General features: G+C 57.8%; 11 protein-coding genes across 11 annotated transcripts; 5 read left to right on the forward strand and 6 right to left on the reverse strand.

The window, feature by feature from the left end:
* Positions 1–696: 696 nt before the first annotated feature.
* BDY17DRAFT_234329 (uncharacterized protein) lies at positions 697–1,278 on the forward strand (the record flags this gene model as incomplete). The annotated part of the gene is made up of 3 exons (XM_033730269.1): positions 697–760; positions 814–959; positions 1,018–1,278. Coding segments are annotated over 3 exons (471 nt in total), but the record flags the coding sequence as incomplete, so codon positions are not given.
* A 231-nt stretch (positions 1,279–1,509) lies between these two features.
* Positions 1,510–2,983, reverse strand: BDY17DRAFT_325329 (uncharacterized protein; the record flags this gene model as incomplete). Its single annotated transcript, XM_033737344.1, has 3 exons — positions 1,510–2,038; positions 2,137–2,634; positions 2,709–2,983. The coding sequence occupies 3 exons, from the start codon at positions 2,981–2,983 to the stop codon at positions 1,510–1,512; spliced, it is 1,302 nt and encodes a 433-aa protein (XP_033588385.1).
* A 481-nt stretch (positions 2,984–3,464) lies between these two features.
* On the forward strand, positions 3,465–5,104 carry BDY17DRAFT_299766 (FAD-dependent oxidoreductase). Its single transcript, XM_033733948.1, has one exon. The coding sequence runs from the start codon at positions 3,782–3,784 to the stop codon at positions 5,003–5,005; it is 1,224 nt and encodes a 407-aa protein (XP_033588386.1). The 5' UTR covers positions 3,465–3,781; the 3' UTR covers positions 5,006–5,104.
* Positions 5,105–7,730, reverse strand: BDY17DRAFT_267943 (uncharacterized protein). The gene has a single exon (XM_033731917.1). It carries the CDS (start codon positions 7,652–7,654, stop codon positions 5,231–5,233), a length of 2,424 nt encoding a protein of 807 aa, XP_033588387.1. The 5' UTR covers positions 7,655–7,730; the 3' UTR covers positions 5,105–5,230.
* Positions 7,731–7,854: 124 nt separating this feature from the next.
* Positions 7,855–10,833, forward strand: BDY17DRAFT_299769 (uncharacterized protein). The gene is made up of 3 exons (XM_033733949.1): positions 7,855–9,440; positions 9,518–10,361; positions 10,412–10,833. The coding sequence occupies exons 1-3, from the start codon at positions 7,882–7,884 to the stop codon at positions 10,655–10,657; spliced, it is 2,649 nt and encodes an 882-aa protein (XP_033588388.1). The 5' UTR covers positions 7,855–7,881; the 3' UTR covers positions 10,658–10,833.
* On the reverse strand, positions 10,834–12,146 carry BDY17DRAFT_299771 (class II aldolase and Adducin N-terminal domain-containing protein). Its single transcript, XM_033733950.1, has 2 exons — positions 11,851–12,146; positions 10,834–11,795 (listed from the first exon to the last, which is right to left on the reverse strand). Exons 1-2 carry the CDS (start codon positions 12,092–12,094, stop codon positions 10,918–10,920), a joined length of 1,122 nt encoding a protein of 373 aa, XP_033588389.1. The 5' UTR covers positions 12,095–12,146; the 3' UTR covers positions 10,834–10,917.
* A 97-nt stretch (positions 12,147–12,243) lies between these two features.
* On the forward strand, positions 12,244–12,969 carry BDY17DRAFT_252665 (uncharacterized protein; the record flags this gene model as incomplete). Its single annotated transcript, XM_033731277.1, has 2 exons — positions 12,244–12,427; positions 12,497–12,969. 2 exons carry the CDS (start codon positions 12,244–12,246, stop codon positions 12,967–12,969), a joined length of 657 nt encoding a protein of 218 aa, XP_033588390.1.
* Positions 12,970–13,042: 73 nt separating this feature from the next.
* BDY17DRAFT_299773 (uncharacterized protein) lies at positions 13,043–14,434 on the reverse strand. The gene has a single exon (XM_033733951.1). The coding sequence runs from the start codon at positions 14,328–14,330 to the stop codon at positions 13,089–13,091; it is 1,242 nt and encodes a 413-aa protein (XP_033588391.1). The 5' UTR covers positions 14,331–14,434; the 3' UTR covers positions 13,043–13,088.
* Positions 14,435–14,787: 353 nt separating this feature from the next.
* BDY17DRAFT_252647 (ureidoglycolate hydrolase-domain-containing protein) lies at positions 14,788–15,732 on the forward strand (the record flags this gene model as incomplete). Its single annotated transcript, XM_033731273.1, has 1 exon — positions 14,788–15,732. The coding sequence occupies one exon, from the start codon at positions 14,788–14,790 to the stop codon at positions 15,730–15,732; it is 945 nt and encodes a 314-aa protein (XP_033588392.1).
* Positions 15,733–15,848: 116 nt separating this feature from the next.
* BDY17DRAFT_325337 (uncharacterized protein) lies at positions 15,849–17,515 on the reverse strand (the record flags this gene model as incomplete). The annotated part of the gene is made up of 2 exons (XM_033737345.1): positions 15,849–17,371; positions 17,440–17,515. 2 exons carry the CDS (start codon positions 17,513–17,515, stop codon positions 15,849–15,851), a joined length of 1,599 nt encoding a protein of 532 aa, XP_033588393.1.
* Positions 17,516–17,724: 209 nt separating this feature from the next.
* Positions 17,725–19,405, reverse strand: BDY17DRAFT_172164 (uncharacterized protein). The gene has a single exon (XM_033729820.1). It carries the CDS (start codon positions 19,172–19,174, stop codon positions 18,065–18,067), a length of 1,110 nt encoding a protein of 369 aa, XP_033588394.1. The 5' UTR covers positions 19,175–19,405; the 3' UTR covers positions 17,725–18,064.
* Positions 19,406–20,967: the final 1,562 nt, after the last annotated feature.

Here is a 20,967-nt window from a genome sequence, read left to right on the forward strand (position 1 = left end):
AGCAGGCCTGCCGTGTCGTTGCATGAGGCAGAGGTTAGAACAAGCTTCCAGTGTCTCGCACCTTCGATATGCGGTTAGGCTGCGAGGCAACTGGGAAGGCTAACGCGAGGCTTGGGCGTTAGTGAATCGCGCGGAAACTGGATTCCGCGCGTAACGAGATGGCTTCCATCGCTGCGGTACAGGTACACATGCTATCGTAGGGCCATGGAGGGGTAAGAGATGGAATCGCGCATTGCAGGGCAGCCATGCACCAAGTCCCACCTCCACAACGCTTCCTCGACAATTGCTGTAGACTGAGTCTTCACAGCTTCTTCGATGGTGTAGCACGATGAGCTACGAGAAAGAGGATCGTCCTTCGCAATCGCAATGGCTTATACGACCAAGCACCGAGGGGGCCGAGTCGCAAGATGGCTAACAGTACCATAGCGGCAACTCCACTCTGGCCAGGAAGCCATTCCAGAATCCCAAGACTGCGATTCTTGTGGTGGTCACCGTATTATTGTACGCCGTTCTTCTCGCGGCATACGTCCTCAAGAGACCGTCGGACCAAGAATGTCACAGCAGACTGTCGGTGTGGTGTACGTCATGCTCTTACCACATCCATGCCCCTCCAAGTGTGCTCATGGTTCATGTCAAGCACCCCTGAACGACGCGATCGAGTATACCGAATTCGATTTCGAGAACCCCTTTGCCCATCCTTCAATCTATCGAGGTCCTCCGACGCCTGAGCTTGAAACAGCCTGGGACGAGTTGTGGAATGGTGAGTCGTTTCATTGTTCTAACGGCAGTGAAGATGCTCATGCACGGTGATAGTCGGAGGAATCCGCATTCCGGAGGATAAATTCAGTCGTTTGAATCGCACACTGCCGGCAACCGGCGGCCAGACCTTTGTCGCGGTCAACGGCGATGAAGGCGGCTACTTTGCGCTGGCCGAAGTCTTCCACCAGCTCCATTGTCTCGTGAGGCGTACCTCTATTCCAATTGACGATGAAGCCCAACAGCTCACATTACCCACAGAACCTGATCCGACAATACACCTGGCGCGACTGGTATCTCCGACACGAAGACATTGTGCCGCTACCCGGCGACCTATCCAATGGACCCGTCGAAGCTCGCATGCACGCCGACCACTGCATCGAGACCCTTCGACTCAGCCTCATGTGTCACGCGGACACGACTCCGATGTTCATCATGGACGATCCGTCCGTGCCGACCGGTAGAAAGGCGGACTTCAATGTGCATCACAAGTGCGCTGATTTCGAGGCGTTGCGGCGGTGGATGAAGGTGCATTCGGTGCACGCGCATCGTTGGTGAATGCTCGAGCGTGCACCGGATTCACAGCGGCTCATGAGAGAAGGGGCAGTGGAAGATATCAGTTTACGCACCAAAGGTGATTGGCCTTGATTGGCCTTCTCCAAAGCTTTGTCTTTGTGCTCGTCGTCCAGTTCCTCGCTTCAAACCTCGCCGACCGTCGTTACTATCATCATTTTCGTAAGCTCATGATCATCATCACCCTTCACGCGTGGGAAAGATCCCAAGTCCTGCTGATACACCATCACTGAGCATCGCACCCAGCGCACCCTCGAGTTCTTTTTCCTTCCCAGACCTGATCTTCCTTTTCTTGAACACGGGCAAGGCCACCTCCTTTGTCCCATCATTCACCTCCTTGACCTCCGATTCGTCTTCGAATTTGATTTTCTTTCCTTTGAACACGAACACTCCCTTGACCGAGAATAATCCAGCCTCGTCATTCCCTTCATCTGCCTCCTCCTCGTTAGTCGCACCTGCCTCTTTTCTTTCAAAGCACAAGACATCCTCCAGATCCGTCTTCACAATACGTTGCATATTGCGACCGCCGTAGAAGTGCATGCTCAGCAATGGCAGAGTGTCGGTGCGGGCCGCGGAGGCGTTATAGTCCTTCGACAAAGAAGAAGAGCGGAGAGAGAAGACGTAGTCTCGAGTAACGTCACACAAGTGGACACGGGGGTTCCCCCGGCTGCTGGTGATGCCCGCCTTCACCATGGAAGCATACGGCCCGCTGTGTGAGAATATTAGCTTTCGCTGAGAGGCGGCGCGTGGGCCGCTGCATTCATTCGTTTTGATGATGACGCAGGCATGGGAAGAGAGATGGCTTACTTGGTATCGATGCGCCAGTCGCATTTGCTGGCGAAGTGGCGGTGTTTGTGCTTAATGCCTGTCTCCGAGAGGACGAGGGTTTGGAGTGAAGGGAAGCGCTGGAAGCTGGGAAAGGAGTACTTCGTGATGTTTGGTGCACCGACAATGATGAGTGACCGCAGGACAGCAAAAGGTTCGCCGAGTGCCTGTCCTGCGCGCAAGGCCCAATACTCCACAATGCCGTCGTCAAATGCAGTCTCGGTTTCAGGAGAGGTGTGCCGCATTTCCAGGCTGCGGAGATTGACGATTCGCGTGACTTGGTTTAGATCTGCGGCGGTGCCGAGGAAGCTGTCGAGGGTGAGAGTGGTCACCCAGGCGAAGTTGGGGCTGGAGATTGCACTGAAAGTGTCGACGACGTGTGGCCCACCGAGTCTCATCGGTCTGGGTGAGTGGACAAACGTGCTGTCCGCGTGTCCGCTGTTCGTGAAGATGTTCCACACGCCTAGTGTCACACGGTTCCTGGAGTGCAAGGTTTTAGTTTGACGCGCCTCCCGATGGTGAGTTCACACGAGGGATCAAGAGGGCCAACATACTCTCGAATAATCTCTTTCCAGATCTGCATCGTAATCGGGGCCGGCGTGGCTCGCAGAGCGTCTGGAGTTAGACTGCGCGCGTTGACGATCAGTTTGCGCATTGCCTTTGCGTGCAAGGATTCGACGCCCAGATGCTTGAGGCGCTCGGCTTCGAGTTGCATTTCATAAGGGGTCCGTCGCTCCTCCGCTGGTCTTGACGGGTTTGTGAGCCGATCACGGGTTTTGACTAGCCTCTCGGTGAACACTTGACCCGACAGGGGGTCGTAGCGCAGCATGGTGGAGGGAGGTCAGTGGTGAATCGATTGTGGTGAGTGAAGGAGTGATGAAATTGTGTGAAGGAGTGATGAGGCGTCGTCAAAGACTGATGAAGACGCGTGTGGGTGGAAAATCCACCACGCTGCGAGGTGATGTGTGATGGTGTGTGGGTGGAAAACGCGATGTTGTCCAGCAGAGCCAGCCTGACGATGTTACATAAGCCGTTACTGTCTCTTCCTGAGGCAAGGGCGACCGGGTGCATTCACCGCGTCCGTGCACCGACACTCTTCATGGCCAGGACGGCCAGGCACGCGTCGCCGACCTCCATGGACCTTACAGTAATATGCTACAAGTGAGTATCCGCAAATGGAGCACGGCATCCGCAACATTCGGCGCGTCAGTTGCCGTCCCCGACGCAGGCACCCGCAGAAACGAGCCGGCGTGCCTGGCTAATAGCCTCGGATCCGCCTCGGACGCGACCGCGAATGGACTTTAGGGCGCCAAAACTCACCGACCGCTGAGCACGTTGCAGACGCGGTTGGCCTGCCCGTACCGTACCGGCCGGGCGTGCCCTAATACATCATCATACCGTTGCCCGTACACCACTTACACTTTGGGCTAATCTTTCAGCTTCTACAACATGCCTTCGCCGGTAGGCCTCTAGGGCCCGAACTTCCGAAGAACAGGCAGCACAATGAGGTATTTGCGCGACTACAAAAGGCGCGGCTGGTCCCAATGGATCCCCGACAGAACCATTCATTGCAGAGAAGAACGAATTGGCCAGCATTCATCAACCCAAAAGAACAATTTCGAGAAGTATGAAAGTCCTCATCATCGGCGCCGGGCTCGGCGGCCTCAGTCTTGCGCAAGCATTGCGTCGAGCGAACATCCCGTTCGAGATCTTCGAGCGCGACAAAACGCCCTTCGACAGGCCGCAAGGCTACCGTCTCCACCTGGATGGAGACGCCATCAACACCGTGCACGAAATCCTGCCCCCGGAGCTCCTGACGCTCTTCAAGGAAACGTCGTATTCGACCGAGCCATACACCAGCATTATGGATCCCAAAAGTCTGCGCGTGGTGAAGCGTCTCCTGACCCGAGATGACCTGGGCACCGGCATGTGGCCCCCCACTGATCCGGAAGCAACACCTGTGCATGCGAACGTCGACCGCGCCGTCCTCCGTCGAATCCTCCTTACCGGCCTTGACGAATACATCCAATTCGGGAAGCAGTTCGAACGGTATGAAACCATTGGCGAGGACAAAGTCACTGTGCATTTCGCCGACGGGTCCAGCGCAATCGGCTCTGTCGTTGTCGGCGCGGACGGCGTCAACTCACGCGTCCGTCGCCAACGCGCCCCAACATGCACCACAATGGACGCCGGCATCACCGCCATCTACGGCCGACTCCCTCTCTCTGCTCTTCGGGAGTTGGGTCCCAAAGAGGCGCTCGAGGACATCTTCCTAATCGCCATCGATCAACGAAAACTCTTCCTAGGCCTGGGGTCCGTCATCTTTCCGACGCTGCCAGACGAGGCAGCCAAAAAGCTGTCAACGAAAAACGCCATGCACGCCCAAGAGAGCTACGCCGTGTGCATCGTCGGCGGCCGGCACGAATACTTCCCCGAAAACGTGCACAGCGTTCCATCAGCCGAGCTGCAAGATGTCGCTGCAGGGCTCGTCGACGAATGGAGCGGCAACGCAGCGCCCCTCCTTCGCGCCGCCGACCCCGACTCCTTCTTCACTGTCCGCATGCGCACCAGCGTCCCGAGCACGCTTGACTCGCCTACAAACGTCACTCTGCTGGGCGATTCAATTCACTCAATGACGCCCTCTCTCGGCCGTGGGGCGAATCTCGCGATGCGGCATGGTGCTCTCCTCGCTCGGCATTTGAAGAAGGTTGCAGCCGGTGAGGGAAGTATTGCTGCCGAGCTGGGACGGTATGAGAAGTCCATGACGGGATATGGGTTTCAGGTGGTGCGGGAAGCAGCGCAGATGGGGCAGCAGCGTATGGCGCAGAACTCATTGGAGACTCGAGCGTAGGATACCCTCACATTTACAATTGAGCGAGTAGCATGTGCCGCGATTTGGCGATTCACATCTCTTATACCGCAGTTTAGAGCTAGAGAGGTAGAAACGAAAAACGTTGTAGAGCTTTACAGCACACCGCGACTTCAGCATCGCTCTACGTAACTTAAACAGCTGGGTGCCAGGGAACTAGCACGGGGACGTGCCTTCAACCTGACAGCGGTAGAACAGCTGGCAAACTCAGTCATACACGCCCCAGCTGCCAACCATCTCCATCGCCCCCTTCTCCCCCCTCGCCAGCACTCCATCTTGATCCCTCAGAGCACCGGCAACACATCTCCACCCGTCCCTGCCTCCACCCCAGCGCAAAACCTCTTCGCGGAAGAGCCGGCCAGCCTCAGGGTCGACAGCGCCACCAGGCCGCCGCTGGAAGAGATCCCTCCACACCTTGCCCGCGATCGCGCGATCGAAAAGGTACGAGTAGTACGTCGCGCCATACCCGTACAAATGGCCGAAAAAGCCCTGCCAGCTCGTCTGCGCGGGTTCGGGGATAGAGGAGAACGTGCGCCACACGTCGTGGTACACCTTGCTGCTCTGCCCGACCTCTCCTTCTCGCCAGCTCAAAGGGAGTGCAGAGTGTAGTTGCTGATCGAGCATGCCGAGCAGCACTTGGCCCTCGACTTCCGCACTCGCCATCTTGCGGTCGAACTCCACTCGCTCCAACACGCGAGCGGGATCGAGCGGCTCGTCCGTCTCCCAGTGCCTTGCGAAGAGCCGCAGCACTTCGGGAGCGGCGGCGAAGTTTTCCATCAGCACGGACGGCAGCTCGGCGAAGTCGGTGGCGCAGCGCGTGCCGCTGACGTTCTGGAGCGCCGTGCGGCCGCAGATGGAGTGCAGCGCGTGGCCCATTTCGTGGAAGAGGGTGGTCATTTCGCGGAAGCTGAGGAGCGCGGGGCGCGGCTGGCCGCTGGAGCTGGGGGGCGGGACGGCGAAGTCGCAGATGAGGGCGATGGTGGGGAGTTGGTAGAGGGCGTTGTTGTCTCGTGGGTTTACGTTCGTTGCTAGGCCTTCGTTTGCGGCCTGTTCGATGGATGAAAAGGGGGATCCGGGTTGCGAGACTAGCTCGGCGGCTTCGTGGAGTTCTTCTTCGCCGATGCGGCGTGAGCAGCGCAGAGTGAAGTGAGCGGGGTTGGGACTCTTTCCTTCCCGCTCGAACAAGTCGCAGTAGATGACGGCAATGTGGCCTTCGTGATCGTCGATGACGTCCAGGCGGCGGACGTCGGGATTCCACATCTCGCCCGGAAGCGGCTCCCTGGGGACAAGTCGGATGCCATATACTCGGTGAAACAGCCTGGAAAGGCCTTGCATTACCGTACCGAGAGAGAAGTAGGCGTTCAAAAAGTCGGGTTCCCTCTTCTTCGATCGCATGGAGTTCAGGAGCTGCGAGGTATAGTAGTCTCTATCCCATGCATGCAGCTCTCCGTCTGCGCCTACTGCTCGAGGATCCGCTTTCTTCAAAGCCAGTAGCTCGTGCGTACGCTCCCGAGCTCTAGGAGCATTATCCCTCGCCAGCGCATCGAGGAACGACACGACGGATTCGGGGGATTTGGCCATCTTGTCGGCGAGTGTGAGATGGCCATAACTCTCGTAGCCACTCACTTGCGCCAACTCTGCCCTTCGCTTGAGTAGAATCTCCAGCCGTGCCAGGTTCTCCGGCGCAGATGTGCGATGCGCTATGTAGACTTCCTTTCGCGTCTCTGCATCTGCGACAGTGCGCAGTGCAAGTGTAGCGGGCATTCCAGAAGTCGGCAAGGTAGCGGTCCCCCAGCGAGTGAGCTGACGGACAATTATCGGATCCATCCCTGTCAGCCTACTAGAGTCGAATGTTAGACTGGGGATGGCAGGTGCCCCCTGGTCCACGAATTCCGTTCCGACCTGCGCAATCTCATTGGAGATGTCGACGAAAGCTCGTCGTTCGGTATCGGCGAAGTCAATGGCGGACTTGGAGAAGTCCTTCTCCAGGATGGCGGCGACGGTGCGTTCTTCTTCACTCCAGGAATTGTAGACCTCAGAGATGCTCGCCGCCTTTTTCAGCTGGTCATTGAGCCCCGTGGTCGTATTGAGCACATTCATATACTCAAACATCATCGAATATGCGTGGCTGGCGGCTGACTGGATCCTCGGATTGGGATGCACGGCGCGAACAAAGTCGCTGAGATCGATGACGCGACATAGCAGATCACTCAGTCTGTCGAGATCTTTCACTATCCTCTTGTACCCCTCCACACTGTCGCATGCGAGTACGCGCTGCACAATCTTCTGACACTTCCGCAGTGTCGTCTCCGCAAACGTCTGAAAGCCCTCGGCGTGGGTAAGGTAGCGGTTTTGGAACAGACCGGCGGATTGTTCGCCATGCCTGGGTTTTGCTCGTGAGGAGAAGTCTTTCCAGAAGGAGGAGGAGTCGAAGATCTGGCGAAGGGTCCGGTCATCGTGGTTGACGCTTGTCGAGGCTTTGGAGACGGGATGGAAGTCTTCGGAGAGCGCGGCGGCGGTGGCGGTGGCCTCTCGCGATGATTGGGAGGTTATGAGGTGGCGTTTGGCAATTCGTTGCTGCTTCAGACATCTTGTACATGTCCATGCTCGCGCCTGTAGCCGTGTATACATCGCAGGGTGTGATCTGGAACATTTGATTGAGCCGCCAGATGTCGCTGGTGAACTGCCCGACGCTGGTCGTCGTAAGGAGGCCCGAAGCCGGTGCTGATTGGCCGGGCCCGAGTCTATTCCGAGCGCGGTGGCTGGGTGTAGCCTAACCGAGGCGCGACATCTTACCTTAACTAATCAAGATCGCAGCGCCCGCATGCATCCACCAAGCGGACCTTATCGCTTCATGCATGCAGGGCAGGGTAGCTGCAACTACATACCTTGACCACTTGCATAAACAGCCCTCCGCGCATTCTCCAACCATGGATGACTGGATGTATGCGCCTGCGGGCAGTACTGGCACCACTCCGCGGGAGGGTGGCGGCGGCCTGTCCGTCTTCCGCGGCGCTCAGGCAACGGATGACGGCAAGGCCGCCAGTCCGCAATCAAGAGTGCGCCGACGCAATCGAGTGATCGCTTCATGCCTCGAGTGTCGCCGGCGCAAGCTGAAGTGCGACAAGCTCGCGCCATGCACCAACTGCACGCGCTACAAGCGCGACTGCTTGTATCTCGCCCCGGGCACCGACCCCAACAGCCAGCAGAAACTCGCCGACCTCAAGGAGAAGATGGGTGCGCTCGAGCGATCCCTCGAGGCCCAGGTCGCGGATGCAGCCGCCAAAGCGCAGAAGCGCAACGAGGATGTGAAGCCATCGTTGACAGACGCCGCACAACTTCACGTCACCGACCGTGGCGACGATGATGACGATGGCGCCGGCGACGACGATGATGTGCTCGAGCCCACGCCCCTGACTTCGCTCGACACGGCCTATGAGGAGAACGCGGACGATGAACTGATCGACCTCGGCGTGCAGATGGGCAGGATGCGCATTACGGAGCGCATAGGGGGATTCATCCGGCCGAAGATCGTCGACGAACTCAACGATTCGCTGGAAGAGGTGCGGGAAACCCATCCTCCGCAGCGCAACGCCGACGGCTCTACCTCGAGGCCGGAGGCGCATGCACGGCTCATGGCATCCCCCAAGAGCTACATTGGCCCAGGTCCCGACTACATCGCCCCCACCACCAGCTTCTTCTTCCCCGGCACCAACATGAACACATCCCTGATTGATTACCTGCCTTCCAAAGTGGCAGCCGACCAACTAGTCGCGCAATACTTCCACGCCGTACACCCGATCGCGAGGGCTGTCCACCGGCCGACTTTCGAGTCTCAATACGCTCTGTTCTGGGGTCAGATCGCCACTGGGACGGAACCCGTGCCTTCGCAACAAGCCATTGTATTCGCAGTGATATTCTCGGCCGCCGTGAGCATGAGCGAAGAGCAGGTTACACGCCAATTCGGCACGACCAGAGCGAATCTGGTGGACTCGTTGCGCACCGGCACGGAAATGACCCTTGCGCGAGCCAACTTCCTCCGCACTACCAAAGTCGGCACGATGCAAGCCTTCGTCATCTATTTGATCCCGCTGGTTCGCTCCGAGGTCTCTCGAGCTCACTCCGCCCTTGTAGGCACCGCCATTCGGCTCGCGGAATGCATGGGCCTCCACCGAGACGGCACTTTCTACAATATGACTCCCATTGAAACACATGTACGGCGTATGGTCTGGCACCAGCTTTGTTATTTGGATATGCGGACATGCGACGCCACTGGTCCACGACCGCAGATCCGACCCGATGACTATGACACCAAACTCCCGCTGAACATCAATGACGTGGATCTTCTTCGGTCATCGCCGCCTACCGAAGACAGGCCTTATTGGACTGATATGTCTTTGTTTAGAATTCGTGCAGAGTAAGTCGAAGTGTTGTGTTGACCTTCACTGGCTATGTTTAGTAGGAGCCATGGACTGACTATATTCTTCGCTCTAGAATTTTCCAGATGCGCCGCACCATCTGGTTCGACATGGTGCAAATCGACAAGAGGAAGAAATCGCTCACCTCGACAGTCGTCAAGATTCAAAAGGCGCGCTCTCGAATGTGCGAGTTCTACCTGCCGATGATTGACGAAAACGTGCCAGACCAGCTGGCTGGGAAGCTCATACTGCACAGCGGTTCCAACGCTGGCTTCATCCAGGTGCTACACCGCTATCTCTTCAGTACAACCCAGCCGATGCCCGATCGTCTCCGTCAATTACTGATCGAGGCCGGCGTGGCCAATCTGGAGAATTCGATCCAGTTCGAAACGACGCCGGAGCTCTCTCGGTTCTGGTGGTACCGCGGCGCGCTCAACCAATACCACGCCGCACTCCTCCTCATGGCCGAAGTCTACGCATACCCGATGCGCAAGGAAGCCGGGCGCATCTGGAAATGCCTCGACTACATCTTCGAAATCCCTGCGCACCTGTCGCCCAAGCAGAAGGCGGAGCTCGTCCTGACGGACCTGCGCGACCGCATGGAGATCTACCACCAGATGCGCAAGGTCAAGAACACCGCGGCCATGGAAGCGCAGGTGCACCAGTTGATGAGAGCGTGGGAGCGCGATGATTCGACTAGTCCGACTTCGCTGCCGCCCTTGACGGAGGCCCCGTCGGAGTTGCGGGGACAATATCCCGTTGAGAGCCAGCCTATCGACGCCATGCTGCCGCCAACTGGCTGGAGCACGCCCATGACAACGCAGACATCAGACACGAGCGGAAGCGGCAGCCACCCAGGAAGCGTCGGTGCACCTAGCGGTGCCGACACACAAATGAGCGCAATGGAGGACATCGACTGGGTACGTCTGATACAACCCCCCGTCTCGTCTACTAACATGCTCCACTCCAGGTCGAATGGAACAAATACTTCCCCGTCGAGCTCAACACCGGCGATCTCAACATCCCGGACTTCAACCTCGCAGACTTCACCGGCAACTTGAGCGCCCCGCCGCCGCCGCTCAGCATGCCGGCTGCTACCTACAGTGGCGTGCCAGGCGCGGCGAATGTTTCTTCTGCAGAGGACTATGCGGATGTGACGTTCACGCCGACGTACTATCCGAACCATACTAAGACGTCGAATGCGTACGCTCGGTGAGGGGTGGGCGGCGTTTGGATTTTGGATTTTCATTGAGGGAGGCGTTTTGGGGGGGTTTGTATCATATCTCTACTTAATGCCGCGATATGAAGCGGGCATGCATACTCGAAGATAGACCGGATGGGATCATTGGAAGGCTGGAGGGGAAGCAGGTTGGGCTGTCATATTACATCAGACCTACCCTTCATACTGTATCATCATCACAATCGTGCAATAGTCATACATCGTAGCAGTCACACCCGTCACACCCAGCCAACGTCTCACTCCAGCAGCTCATTCCTATACAGACCCCCCACCTTCACCTCCTCGCACCACAACTTCCAAGGCCGCTCCGCATTCGCCGACAACGCCTTCCACGAATCACCACATTCCCTCTCGCTCAAGTACCGAATCTCCTCCACCTTCAGCCCCTTCGCCTCGCCCTCCTCCCCTTTCTTCCCCGCCAACCCCTCCGCCACCAATCCTAGATTGAACGTCCCTTGCATCAGCAGCGCGGTAGTCTGCACCCGCGCGTTTGTAGCAGTGTACACAGCGCGATAGACAGCCTCTTCGATTCGCGTCCCCACGCACGTGAAACCGTGTCCGCGCATGAGAACCGTAGGACTAGAAGGGAAATCGGAGTCCTGCTTCGTCACCAGCCCTTTGACGATATTATACCCCTTCGCCACGCCCTTGGCCATCATCCCCGACGAAGGGTCCGGAGGCGCGGCATTGAAGCCCGCCGCTAGCGCTGCGCCTAGCTGCTCATTACCCACCAGCAGCGCCTGCACCTCGTCCGCGGAGCCCTTGTAATGCGCCGCAATATCCCACACCGGCACCGCGGGGCTGCCGCCCATCACGCCTCCCATGTGGAAGACGGGGCGCAGGGGCGTACTGCTTATGCTGAAGGGCAGCACGGCTTCCGCGTGGCTGTGCACGACGCTGTGCACGCCGGGGTACTTTTTGTAGATTTCGGAGTGGATGAAGCGTTCGACGTAGCCTTTTGGTGCGGTGGAACTGTCGGTGGAGACGGGGGAGGCGTCGGAGATGTTGTAGTGCTCTATGTCTGCGCGAGAGGAGACTAGAGCGGGCGCGAGGGATCTGGAGAGGTAGAAGGTTGTGGGGTCTTGGGGGGAGCGGACGGATATGTGGCCGTAGGCTGATGGATCGAGTTAGCGAGGAGCTATGAGGGTTGGGATGGGCTTCTGGCTGACCGTCGACTACATTGTGGTAGTGGAGGATGTGGTTTGCGGTGATGAGAGTTGCAAACAAATCATTTGGCGGAGGCTTGGAGGCTCGTAGCAGAGCTTGACGCGTGGTGTTGTCGTCCTCTTTGGACATTTTGTGCGTAACAAGTTGGATGTCAAAGGTTGGTGTTGCTGGACGCGATTGATTGCAGAGCGATGATGATGATGATGATGTCGTCGTGTGGGGTCGAGTGAAGTGGGACCCGGCCATTCGCTTTACCCCTCCATGCCCCTCCACTCCATCACCATCTTTTCTTTCTTCACCCCTTCGCAAATACATCAGACATCTTCCTTTCCGATTGACTCCAGTGTTTGCGACGAACCACATCTCCATCCATCCTTAATTCATCAGACCTAGCAATGGCTCCAACCACCGAAATCTGCACGCTCAACCTGGTAGCCGGCAGCGAGATCGGCGACCCGAACAACGCAGCATCCGGCGTTTTGAAAGAATGCGGCGACGTCCTCGCCCAGCAAGACGGGCAGCAGACCTTCCAATTCGGCACGACGGTGGAGAATCCAGGAGACTTGCAATTGTTCATCAGTAAGTCCCGCCCACCGCTCTGACCTCGCCCTCAGGCTCCCACATGCTAACGAGACTCGCATTGCGCAGACTGGGATGCCAAATCGGACCACGAAAAGTTCATGGCATCGGACACCTACCCCAGCTTCGTCAAGACCTTCTCCACCATCTTCACCGGCGACCCGCAAATCGTGCACGTCGACTTCGAGCCCGCGGGCGGCGCAAAGGCCGCCATGTCCGCGCCCGTCACCGAAATTGCGACCTTCTACTACGACAACGAGCCGCCGGAGGATTCGTTTGCGGGGGCGAAGAAGCTCGTCGAGGCGCTGCAGAAGGACGGGCAGAACATATTTGGGTGGGCGTTTGGGAAGACGCACGAGGTGATTGAGCGGGATGGGGCGAAGGGGAAGGGGAACGTGTTGGTGATTGGGTGGGAGACGGTGCAGGCGCATTTGGATGCGCGGCAGACGCAGGCGTTCAAGGATAACATTCATCATTTGAGGACGCCGCAGGTGAAGGCGGCGGAGGTGCATCATGTTGCCATCTTGAATTACCAGGGGTAAGAGTGGGGTGGAGATATGACTTGCCTCTGACGGTTTAGACAGTGAAAGAGTAAATGTGACTTGCGTTGGAGACTTCTCTCATTCGGCGTATAGCTGAACATCTCGATGTTTGGGGAATGTCAATCGATGTAGACCTTCCATCCGTAAGGCTGGCCAAACCATCTCCTCGCCAGTCTGGTGCCGGCGGCGGTTGGCTGGCTGAATGCCACACTATCCTTGCTGAGCCGCTCCTCGTCGTGGTCTCGTAGCTCTCGTAATTCGTCTGCAGACATCTCCTGCCGCTCCGCGCATTGACGACTATCCTCCAAGCCTGTGTGTAGTAAAGTCATGGCAACATCTTGACGGCGATAGGTCGGCGACGTCCAGATGCGAGAGATTCCGACTTTCGCCGAAAAGTCTTCGCGGGAGAGTTGTAGGGGTTGTTCCAACTGTTTCGCCTGGGCCTCTTGTCGCGCCTTGAGCGCTGCGGCCGCCGTCATTCGAGCGTTGCCTGCATCGCCGGCACACTGTTGCGTGAAAGTTGGCTCCGTCACGCGATGGGCGCGCTGAACTTTTTGTGCTAACAGCAGACCAATGCATTTCGAGTCTCGGATGTACAGGTACATCCTGTACTTTCCGGTGCTGGTGTTGACAGGCGATTTGGAGTTCCAGAGCTCATCTTCCGGAATATGCACGGCTCCCAGCTCTCTTTGCACCAACTCCAGCACAGCCTGTCCCTTCCGCTTCCGCGCATGCGGCGCGTAGCAATCCACGACGCAGATCGCATCTCCCTGCCGCGCTCCAGGAAAGACGAGATGGGCGGGAGCTTTGGTGACAAAGTCCTTGCCGACGTCGAAGCCGTGGGTGTGCTGAGTATGGTATTTGTCGTGCAGCTTCCTGTCCTCGGCGGACGAGGGTACGTACTCCATGCCGCATGTCTTGCACCGCTTCTGCACAGCTTGGCCAATGCTGATGTGCATCTGAGTCAGAGATGCGCGCGCTTCCGCCGGTTTGGCAGTCGCGGACTTCTTGGCGGGGCGCGCATTGTCGCTGATCGCGTCGAGGGCTTTCCGCTTGCCTAGGAGTGAGAAGGCACTGGGGATGGCGGGCTTGGCGTCCGACGCGTCGGGAGATTCATGCTGTCTGTCCCACGGGAAGCCTGGCGGAGAGGAGGGTGGAGTGGAAGTCTGGCGGTGGGCGGGACTGGAGGAGGGTGTTGGGACATCTGACGTTGAGCAGAGGGTGTTGCTGATCATTGCGGATGGCAGCGTCATGCCAATCACATTTCGCCGTGATGATGGTTGGGATGGAAAGAGATGGGCGGCGGTGTTGACTGGAAGCGGAAGCAAGACGCGTGCACTTCCGCGAACGCGCCGGGCCATTTCCAAGCGGAAGGCGGGAGAAAGCGGGATTAGTCACCATTTGTCGGATCACCACCTCCCATGTATGTCATTGCTCACAAATACCTACATCATGCGCGCTCAGCCTCGGCTGGCTACTTGAATACATCTCTTCTATATAAACTCGCGCCCGGCCTGTCCATTAGATTTACTCCCATAATAAACCTTGATAAGATCTCGCCTGTCCTCATTACAATCAGCAACAACCCAGCGCCACTTCATTCTTCAACAAAGCCGGCAAGCTTCGCCCCACTTTCCACCCACGCCACATCCATCGACCTCCCCCAAACCTCCACTTCCACAATGGCCAACACTCAAGCCCAACAAGTCCAGGACCACGCCGAACATCACCCGGACCCCACCAATCCCACCAACAGCACCGACGCCACTCCGCACCAAGTGCCGCACGAGCACCACAAGGAGGCGCACCAGCACCACCATGGCGTCGGCAGCTGGCTCAAGGCCAACTTCGTCCGCGCGCCCGGCGTCGACAACTACAACAACAGCAGCATCAGCCTCGAGCCGAGTCATCCGCGCTTCCACCCTCAGGCAAAGTACTCCTACCCTCCTAAGGCTGGTTCAAAATCCGCTCAGTAGTGGCGCCACCATACCCACTCCGCCCCCGCAGAGCGTCAGCGCCAACCAAGGCACCGCTACGAAATGGCTTGATGTGACGCTCATGCACGACTTTTACTCTTCGCACAGCACGAGTGGCGCAAAGGCACGATGCGTGATGAACATGTTTGTCTGCCGGCCGCGGCGTTTGGCGCAACGGGGCGGAAAGTCGGTCTTTTCCGTCAGCATCCTGGAACGGCATCCCTTCACCCCGCAGACGTTCATTCCCCTGGGCGTCGGCGCGGGAGATAGCAGTGTGCGGTATTTGGTTATTGTCGCTCCGACTCTCCCCTCCTCTCCTTCTCCTTCTTTTCAGGCTTCCACTGGCTCCTCCAAGCGGACTTCTCGCGACCGCCAGCCTCCCTATCTCCCCCCGGAACCCCAGCGCAAGCGCAGTCTAAGGGAAAAGCTCTTCGGCGCTCGACCAAACCTCTACACAAATGATCACACGTCCATCACGACACCAACACCGCCCGAAACCACTTCGCACATTCCCCCGCGCCAAGGACCTGGCATGCCCGATCTGAACAACATCCAGGCCTTCATTGCCCGCGGCGATCAAGCCGTCACCTACAACGCGGGTACCTGGCATGCGCCCATGGTGGTGCTGGGGGAGAAGCCGATTGATTTCGTGGTGGTGCAGTACGCGAACGGCGTTGCGAACGACGATTGTCAGGAGGTGGTAATCACCGCTTCGGATGGCGGGGAGGGGCTTGCAGTTGATGTGGAAGGCTGGGATGGGGATTTGGTCTTGAGGGCAAAGTTATGAATCTGACGGCCATTGATCGTTTCTGCGTGGGTGGGTAGCTGGCTTTGGTGTAGTATGAGTTTAAATTAATAATGACTATCTTTCTCGCTTCCGACATCTGTCTGCTACTCTCCGTCTCACCCTGTCCCCGTTCTCGCCATAAGCGCATCAATCTCCGCCTGAAAAGCACTCATATCCGCCAGAATATCCCGCGAAGGCTGTTCCGCCGCCGCAGCACCCGCACTACCCTCCCCCTCATCAGCCTCCACGGTCTGCGTCAAACTCGACACGGACATCGGGCGGTGAGACTCGAAGCTCGGCACGCTGCTTCGCCTCCTACCTGGCTCGTTCAGGCTTGCGGGACGGGAGGAGGGGCTCGGCTGGCCTGCGTCGTTGCTGTTGCGGTTGCCTCGGCGGGGGGGGGGGGCGGGCGGAGCGGAGGTGCTTTCAGGGCGGGGGTTGCTGGTTTGCGTGAGGGAGCGGCCCGGGGTGATGGGTCGTTTGGTGTCTTTGCGTGATGGCGGGGGTGGTGGGGGCATGGGTTTGGTATTTGTTGGGGAGAGGGGTGGGAGGTCGTTCCTTGGTGGGGATTCGATTGATGGGGTCTCGGATTGGTCTATTGATCGAGGTCTTCGGGATGGTGGAGGCGGTGGAGGAGACATGACTGCCTTCTCGGCTGATGGCGAGGGCTTTGGTGGTGGTGTCGGGTTATCCTCTGAGTAGGTGGAGCTGCGGTTGATCCCCGCTCGTCGTGATGTTGGTGGAGGGGGTGGAGCTTTCTTCGACTGTGCCAGAGTGTCTTCCGGCGCTTTCCGTGGCGGTTCCGGAAGCGGCTTGTTAAGATCACTTGAGGATCTGACTAGAGCAGCTGGCGTCATCGTATCGGCGGCGTGTCTTGAGGCTGGCGGTATGGAAATCGGATCGGGTATGGACTCATCAAAGTCCGCGAATGAAACGGTTTGCGGTCCTTTTGCGGCGGCTCGTACACCAGAAGCTAAGGGTGCGTGGCCCGGGGATGGCATATCGTCCGCAGGGTTGAAATGCTCGTCATCGTCGTCGTCATCATCATCTGAAGATGCGGATTCCAACGAATCCATTCGATCATCAGAACTTCTAGGGGTGCGCAGGTCATAGGAAGAGTCGAAGAAAGACTGTCCAGACGTCGACACATCCGTACCGCTGACATTCCCCTGCGATGCGGTGGATACAGGAGGCGATGGCGTGGCGCTTCCAGTCAGAAGAATGTTCTTGAACTCATCCACATTGAGAGCCGCCCTGGCCGCGCTCGCTCGCCGTTGAGCTTCAGTGTCCTGTGGTCTCGACTTTTCTACATCGCCACCTGTCTGTGACAAGCCATATGCAGCCTCGCTCGTGGCCAATGTTCGCGCAAATGGGTTCGATGGCGCTTTTGTGCTCGACGTTTCTGATGCAGGAGGGGGAGGAGGCAATGGACCGGAGTTCCGCCTGGTGTTTCGCAGCGCTTCCTCTAGATCCGAGTCCGCCGTAGCCGTGGAGTCGGTCTCTTCGGAGCTGTCGGTAGTTTGCGGAGGCGGAGGAGGCGACAAACGGCCTGCAGATAGTCGTCGAGGCGGTTCGGGAGAGAGCGGGGGAGACACAATCTTGACTCGTTTCTTCTTCTTCGATCGCTTGCTAGTCACTGCTACGGCGGATGTTAGCCAGAAGACATTGTTTCCAACATTCCCCAGCGCTCAGGCATCAATGGCTTACCAGGCGCCGGCTCTGCGGCCTGAGCTTCATCCTCAAGGCGGCTTGAGGGTGTTCGACGAAAGGGGTTGCCTGCCATCGCCAGGAGATCTGGGCAAGGACGGCCAAATCATTGGAGATGGTGTGTAGGAGAGAAGCTTCCGGGCTGGGGAGTCTGAGGTCAGGCAACGTTGAGTGCATGCATGTCGTAAGCCACTCCATCTGCTTCCGCCCACCGCGAATGGGTCCGTCGGGAACGTTGCGCGTCCAGCTTCTGCCGGACCTCCACACCGCGCGCCGAATGGCTTGGCTGGTGAGTAAGCAAGCTGCTTTGGACTGCACCTTGTCTTGCACAACTCTCTTGAACCTGCATTATATACCACATTGAATAGAGAGAGAAGTTGTATGACGGTGTTTGCTACTTAGCTGCACTACATGCGCTGCAATCCTTCTCTCCATGCCTTTCCATCGCCGAGCTCCATGTCAACGAGCCTCATGTCAACGAGCTTCATACTAATCCTTACACCACCGTAAGTACTTTTCCTTCCATGCCTCGTCATCGACAAACTTCATCAAATCCAGCTTCTTGCGCACTCACCACACTCCTACAGACTCGTCGAGTGCAGGTGGGCTTCTGCACCTGAAGCGTTTATCTCTGCCACGATGGCGGGAGATGCGCCGGGCTCTCGAAGCGCGCAAAGCCGGTTCCTGCGTTTGAGTCAGTGGTCTGCCCAAAACCTGTGCCAGCCGGCGGCTGGGAGGCGGTGGAATCAACGGCTTTGACGGTCTGGGTTGGCGACGAGATTTGGCCGAACAGTGGCTGGCTGTGATGGCGCGTGAAGAACAGGGTGGGTTTGGGATGTTCGGGGGCTGGCGTCGAAGAAGATGCTGGCTGAGCAGTGTCGAGACGTGCCAATGGAGCAGGCGACGACTGAGGTTGCGAAGACGTGAGTTGAGTGGCTGCAGGGGTGGGGGCCGGCATGATGGTGTTGGTGGTCATCGTCAGAGCCTGCTGATCGTCTTGGTGCGCAGTCTCTTGGATCGCTGCCATGCCGACATCGGCAATCGCTCTCTTGCGTTTCTTGGTCGTGCACATTGCGGGGTCTTCGTGGACGTGATAGTCGCAACAGCGCACGCCCGAGGGGATGCCGGCGTCGTGGCGAGCAGCGGCATTCTGGAGTAGCAGAGTATTGAGAACGTCGCTGAAGAATTCGACGAGATCGTCGGGAATCTGGCCGTTGCGCGCATGCGTCATGGCAGATGCGTTGTGCCAGATGAAGGCATCGACGAGGAACTTTCGCAGTGGAGATCCAGGAGATGTCGATGCGTACATCATCTTGACCAGATCGGCTGACGGGCGGCGGTGGCAGCCATCTTCCTCTGTCTCCTGGTACACAGCGAGCAGCGCAGACATGATTGCATCCTTGCATCCATCCTCCTCCACGACGTCGGCGAAGAGGTATGTTTTGCAGAGAAGAGCGTACTCTTCCTCACCGCGCGCGTTGAATGTCTTCCTGGTCGATCGGATGGTGGAGGCGATTTTGCCGCTGTTCATGTACTCCAGGTAGCATTCCAAAGCGTCGACTGACTCTCCGAAGCGCTCTGGGAGGCTGATGAAGAGCGAGTCGCCCAGGAAGTTGGTGAAAAACTTCGAACGAGGCACAAGCACGTTCCTCTGGATCATCATCCGCTTGGAGCGAGAGCCACCCATTTCAATCGTGACGAGCGGTTGTGTCGAGCTATGCACGGTCAGCGACATGTCACTCTCTACCAGCGAAGTGACTTACGGGTCATTGTACGTGCATCGGGGATCAACCATGTCAAGGTCGGCCATACTGGCGAGTGAGGTGGGTGATGGTAGAGTGTTCATCGCCAGCTGGAGCTAGATGAACATGAGGGTTGAAATGTTGCTTTAAGCAATGAGGATTATGATCTGTGTGCGTGGTCTGGTCAGGTCGCATGTGGTTGGTGTTGTGAGATTGCGGTTTATGTCATCGTAATGAGCGCCACTGCTGCGAAAGAAGGAAGGAGCGTGTCACAACGAGGCGAGCGATGAACGCACCTTCCTCTCCCGCATCCAGTAACAAACCTTCCTCCACGTGATCATCTTTCCAATGCTGACACCGACAATCACTCTTCTTAACCGCGGTAACGTGCATGTGATCTCAGTGGAAAAGGCTTGGTAGGTAGACCTCATATCGAATTGCTAGGGAATCAACAAGGCTGGATGCTTGCCAGGCAGATCTCCGCGCCAAAGCCTCTCAAATCCGATCTAGCACTCGCCAGATGTTTCGGCGAGACTGTCGAGAATAGCCATCTTGCCGCTGGCAGCTCTTGCGGGTGAGCTGGCACATCTCGACGAGCAGTGCCTCTTCAAATACCGTCTAGATAGACGTCGAAGGGAGTTTTCGGTGGACACCGATGGCTCCACACCTAACATGAGTCCGGATAAAGCTGTCGCATCCGTGCTTTTCGCGAGATTTTAGCGCGCTAGGCTACACTAAGAAGCGGGGCGTCCCGCTAGCGCGACCGTAGACATAAGACGTTATCGAACTTCTGATCCTCGAAATCAGTTTTCAACTTCGCAAGCGCCCACGCTGAGCAATTTGGCGCTCATCAAATGTCAGTAACTGATTGTCATCGCCCTCCTTCGCACATCCTCTAGAGGTAAGTGCAGTTCAATTCTCAGTTCTGGCCTGGGTGTCTTGCAGAGGAACTCTAGGTCACGAGCAGACGTCCGGCGGCTATCCTCCGCTCGCCCTCGTGGCTGATCCCCTCTGCAAAACTTCCTCCAGAGGATGTCGGGCCGCCCGCCTCGCCTCGTGACCTGGGCCCCTCCGCAGGAGGTCTTCTAGAGGATTGCAGCTGCCCCCGTGACTTGACCCCCTCTGCAGCATCCTCCAGAGGATATAGCCGCCTAATCAATCAATCGACCCCCTCTGCAGCATATCCTCCAGAGGATATAGCCGCCCTCCCCGTGGATCGACCCCCTCTGCAGCATATCCTCCAGAGGATGCAACCGCCCGCCCTCGTGACCTCCGTGACTGGACCCCTCTGCAGCATATCCTCCCCAAACGACCAGGAGAACGCTTCAATCGCATTCATTCCTGCGACCCGTCCGAAAACCAGCGCGCGCATCACCGCAACCGCGTTCGGCGCGGTGCCGTGGAAATGACCTGTAATCTCGCCTGCTGCGAACAGACCGGGGATCGGCCCCTGCGCGCTCAACACACGCGCCTCGACGTCGGTGGCGACACCACCGAATGTGTAGGCAATCGCCCCGGCAATCGGGAAAGCGAAGAATGGCGGCGCGTCGAGCGCGCGCGCCCAGTTTGATTTCACCGGCGCAAGGCCGGCGGCAGTGGCCAGACCATCTAGGCGGCCCGCTTCGAAACGCGCGTAATCGCCGGTGCAAGCCGCATTGTACTCGGCGATAGTCTCTTCCAAAGCATTAGGCGGGATGCCAATGAGCGACGCCAAGCCAGAGACGGTCTCCGACTTCAAAGGCGCGATCTCAGAGCGAATCGCTCCTTCGTGGCCCGCCACGTCGAA

The sequence above is a fragment of the Neohortaea acidophila genome (genome assembly GCF_010093505.1).
Source record: "Neohortaea acidophila strain CBS 113389 unplaced genomic scaffold BDY17scaffold_7, whole genome shotgun sequence".
Lineage (NCBI taxonomy): Eukaryota > Fungi > Ascomycota > Dothideomycetes > Mycosphaerellales > Teratosphaeriaceae > Neohortaea > Neohortaea acidophila.

Coding starts and splice junctions, on each gene's coding strand:
- BDY17DRAFT_299771 (XM_033733950.1), bottom strand. CDS start 12,094: ATGGCCGGGTCCCACTTCACTCGACCCCACACGACGACATCATCATCA. Junction 11,796..11,850: donor CTACCACAATGTAGTCGACG/GTCAGCCAGAAG, acceptor TCGATCCATCAG/CCTACGGCCACATATCCGTC.
- BDY17DRAFT_172164 (XM_033729820.1), bottom strand. CDS start 19,174: ATGTCGCTGACCGTGCATAGCTCGACACAACCGCTCGTCACGATTGAA.
- BDY17DRAFT_299769 (XM_033733949.1), top strand. CDS start 7,882: ATGCAGGGCAGGGTAGCTGCAACTACATACCTTGACCACTTGCATAAA. Junction 9,441..9,517: donor TTGTTTAGAATTCGTGCAGA/GTAAGTCGAAGT, acceptor TCTTCGCTCTAG/AATTTTCCAGATGCGCCGCA. Junction 10,362..10,411: donor CAATGGAGGACATCGACTGG/GTACGTCTGATA, acceptor GCTCCACTCCAG/GTCGAATGGAACAAATACTT.
- BDY17DRAFT_299766 (XM_033733948.1), top strand. CDS start 3,782: ATGAAAGTCCTCATCATCGGCGCCGGGCTCGGCGGCCTCAGTCTTGCG.
- BDY17DRAFT_267943 (XM_033731917.1), bottom strand. CDS start 7,654: ATGTATACACGGCTACAGGCGCGAGCATGGACATGTACAAGATGTCTG.
- BDY17DRAFT_299773 (XM_033733951.1), bottom strand. CDS start 14,330: ATGGCCCGGCGCGTTCGCGGAAGTGCACGCGTCTTGCTTCCGCTTCCA.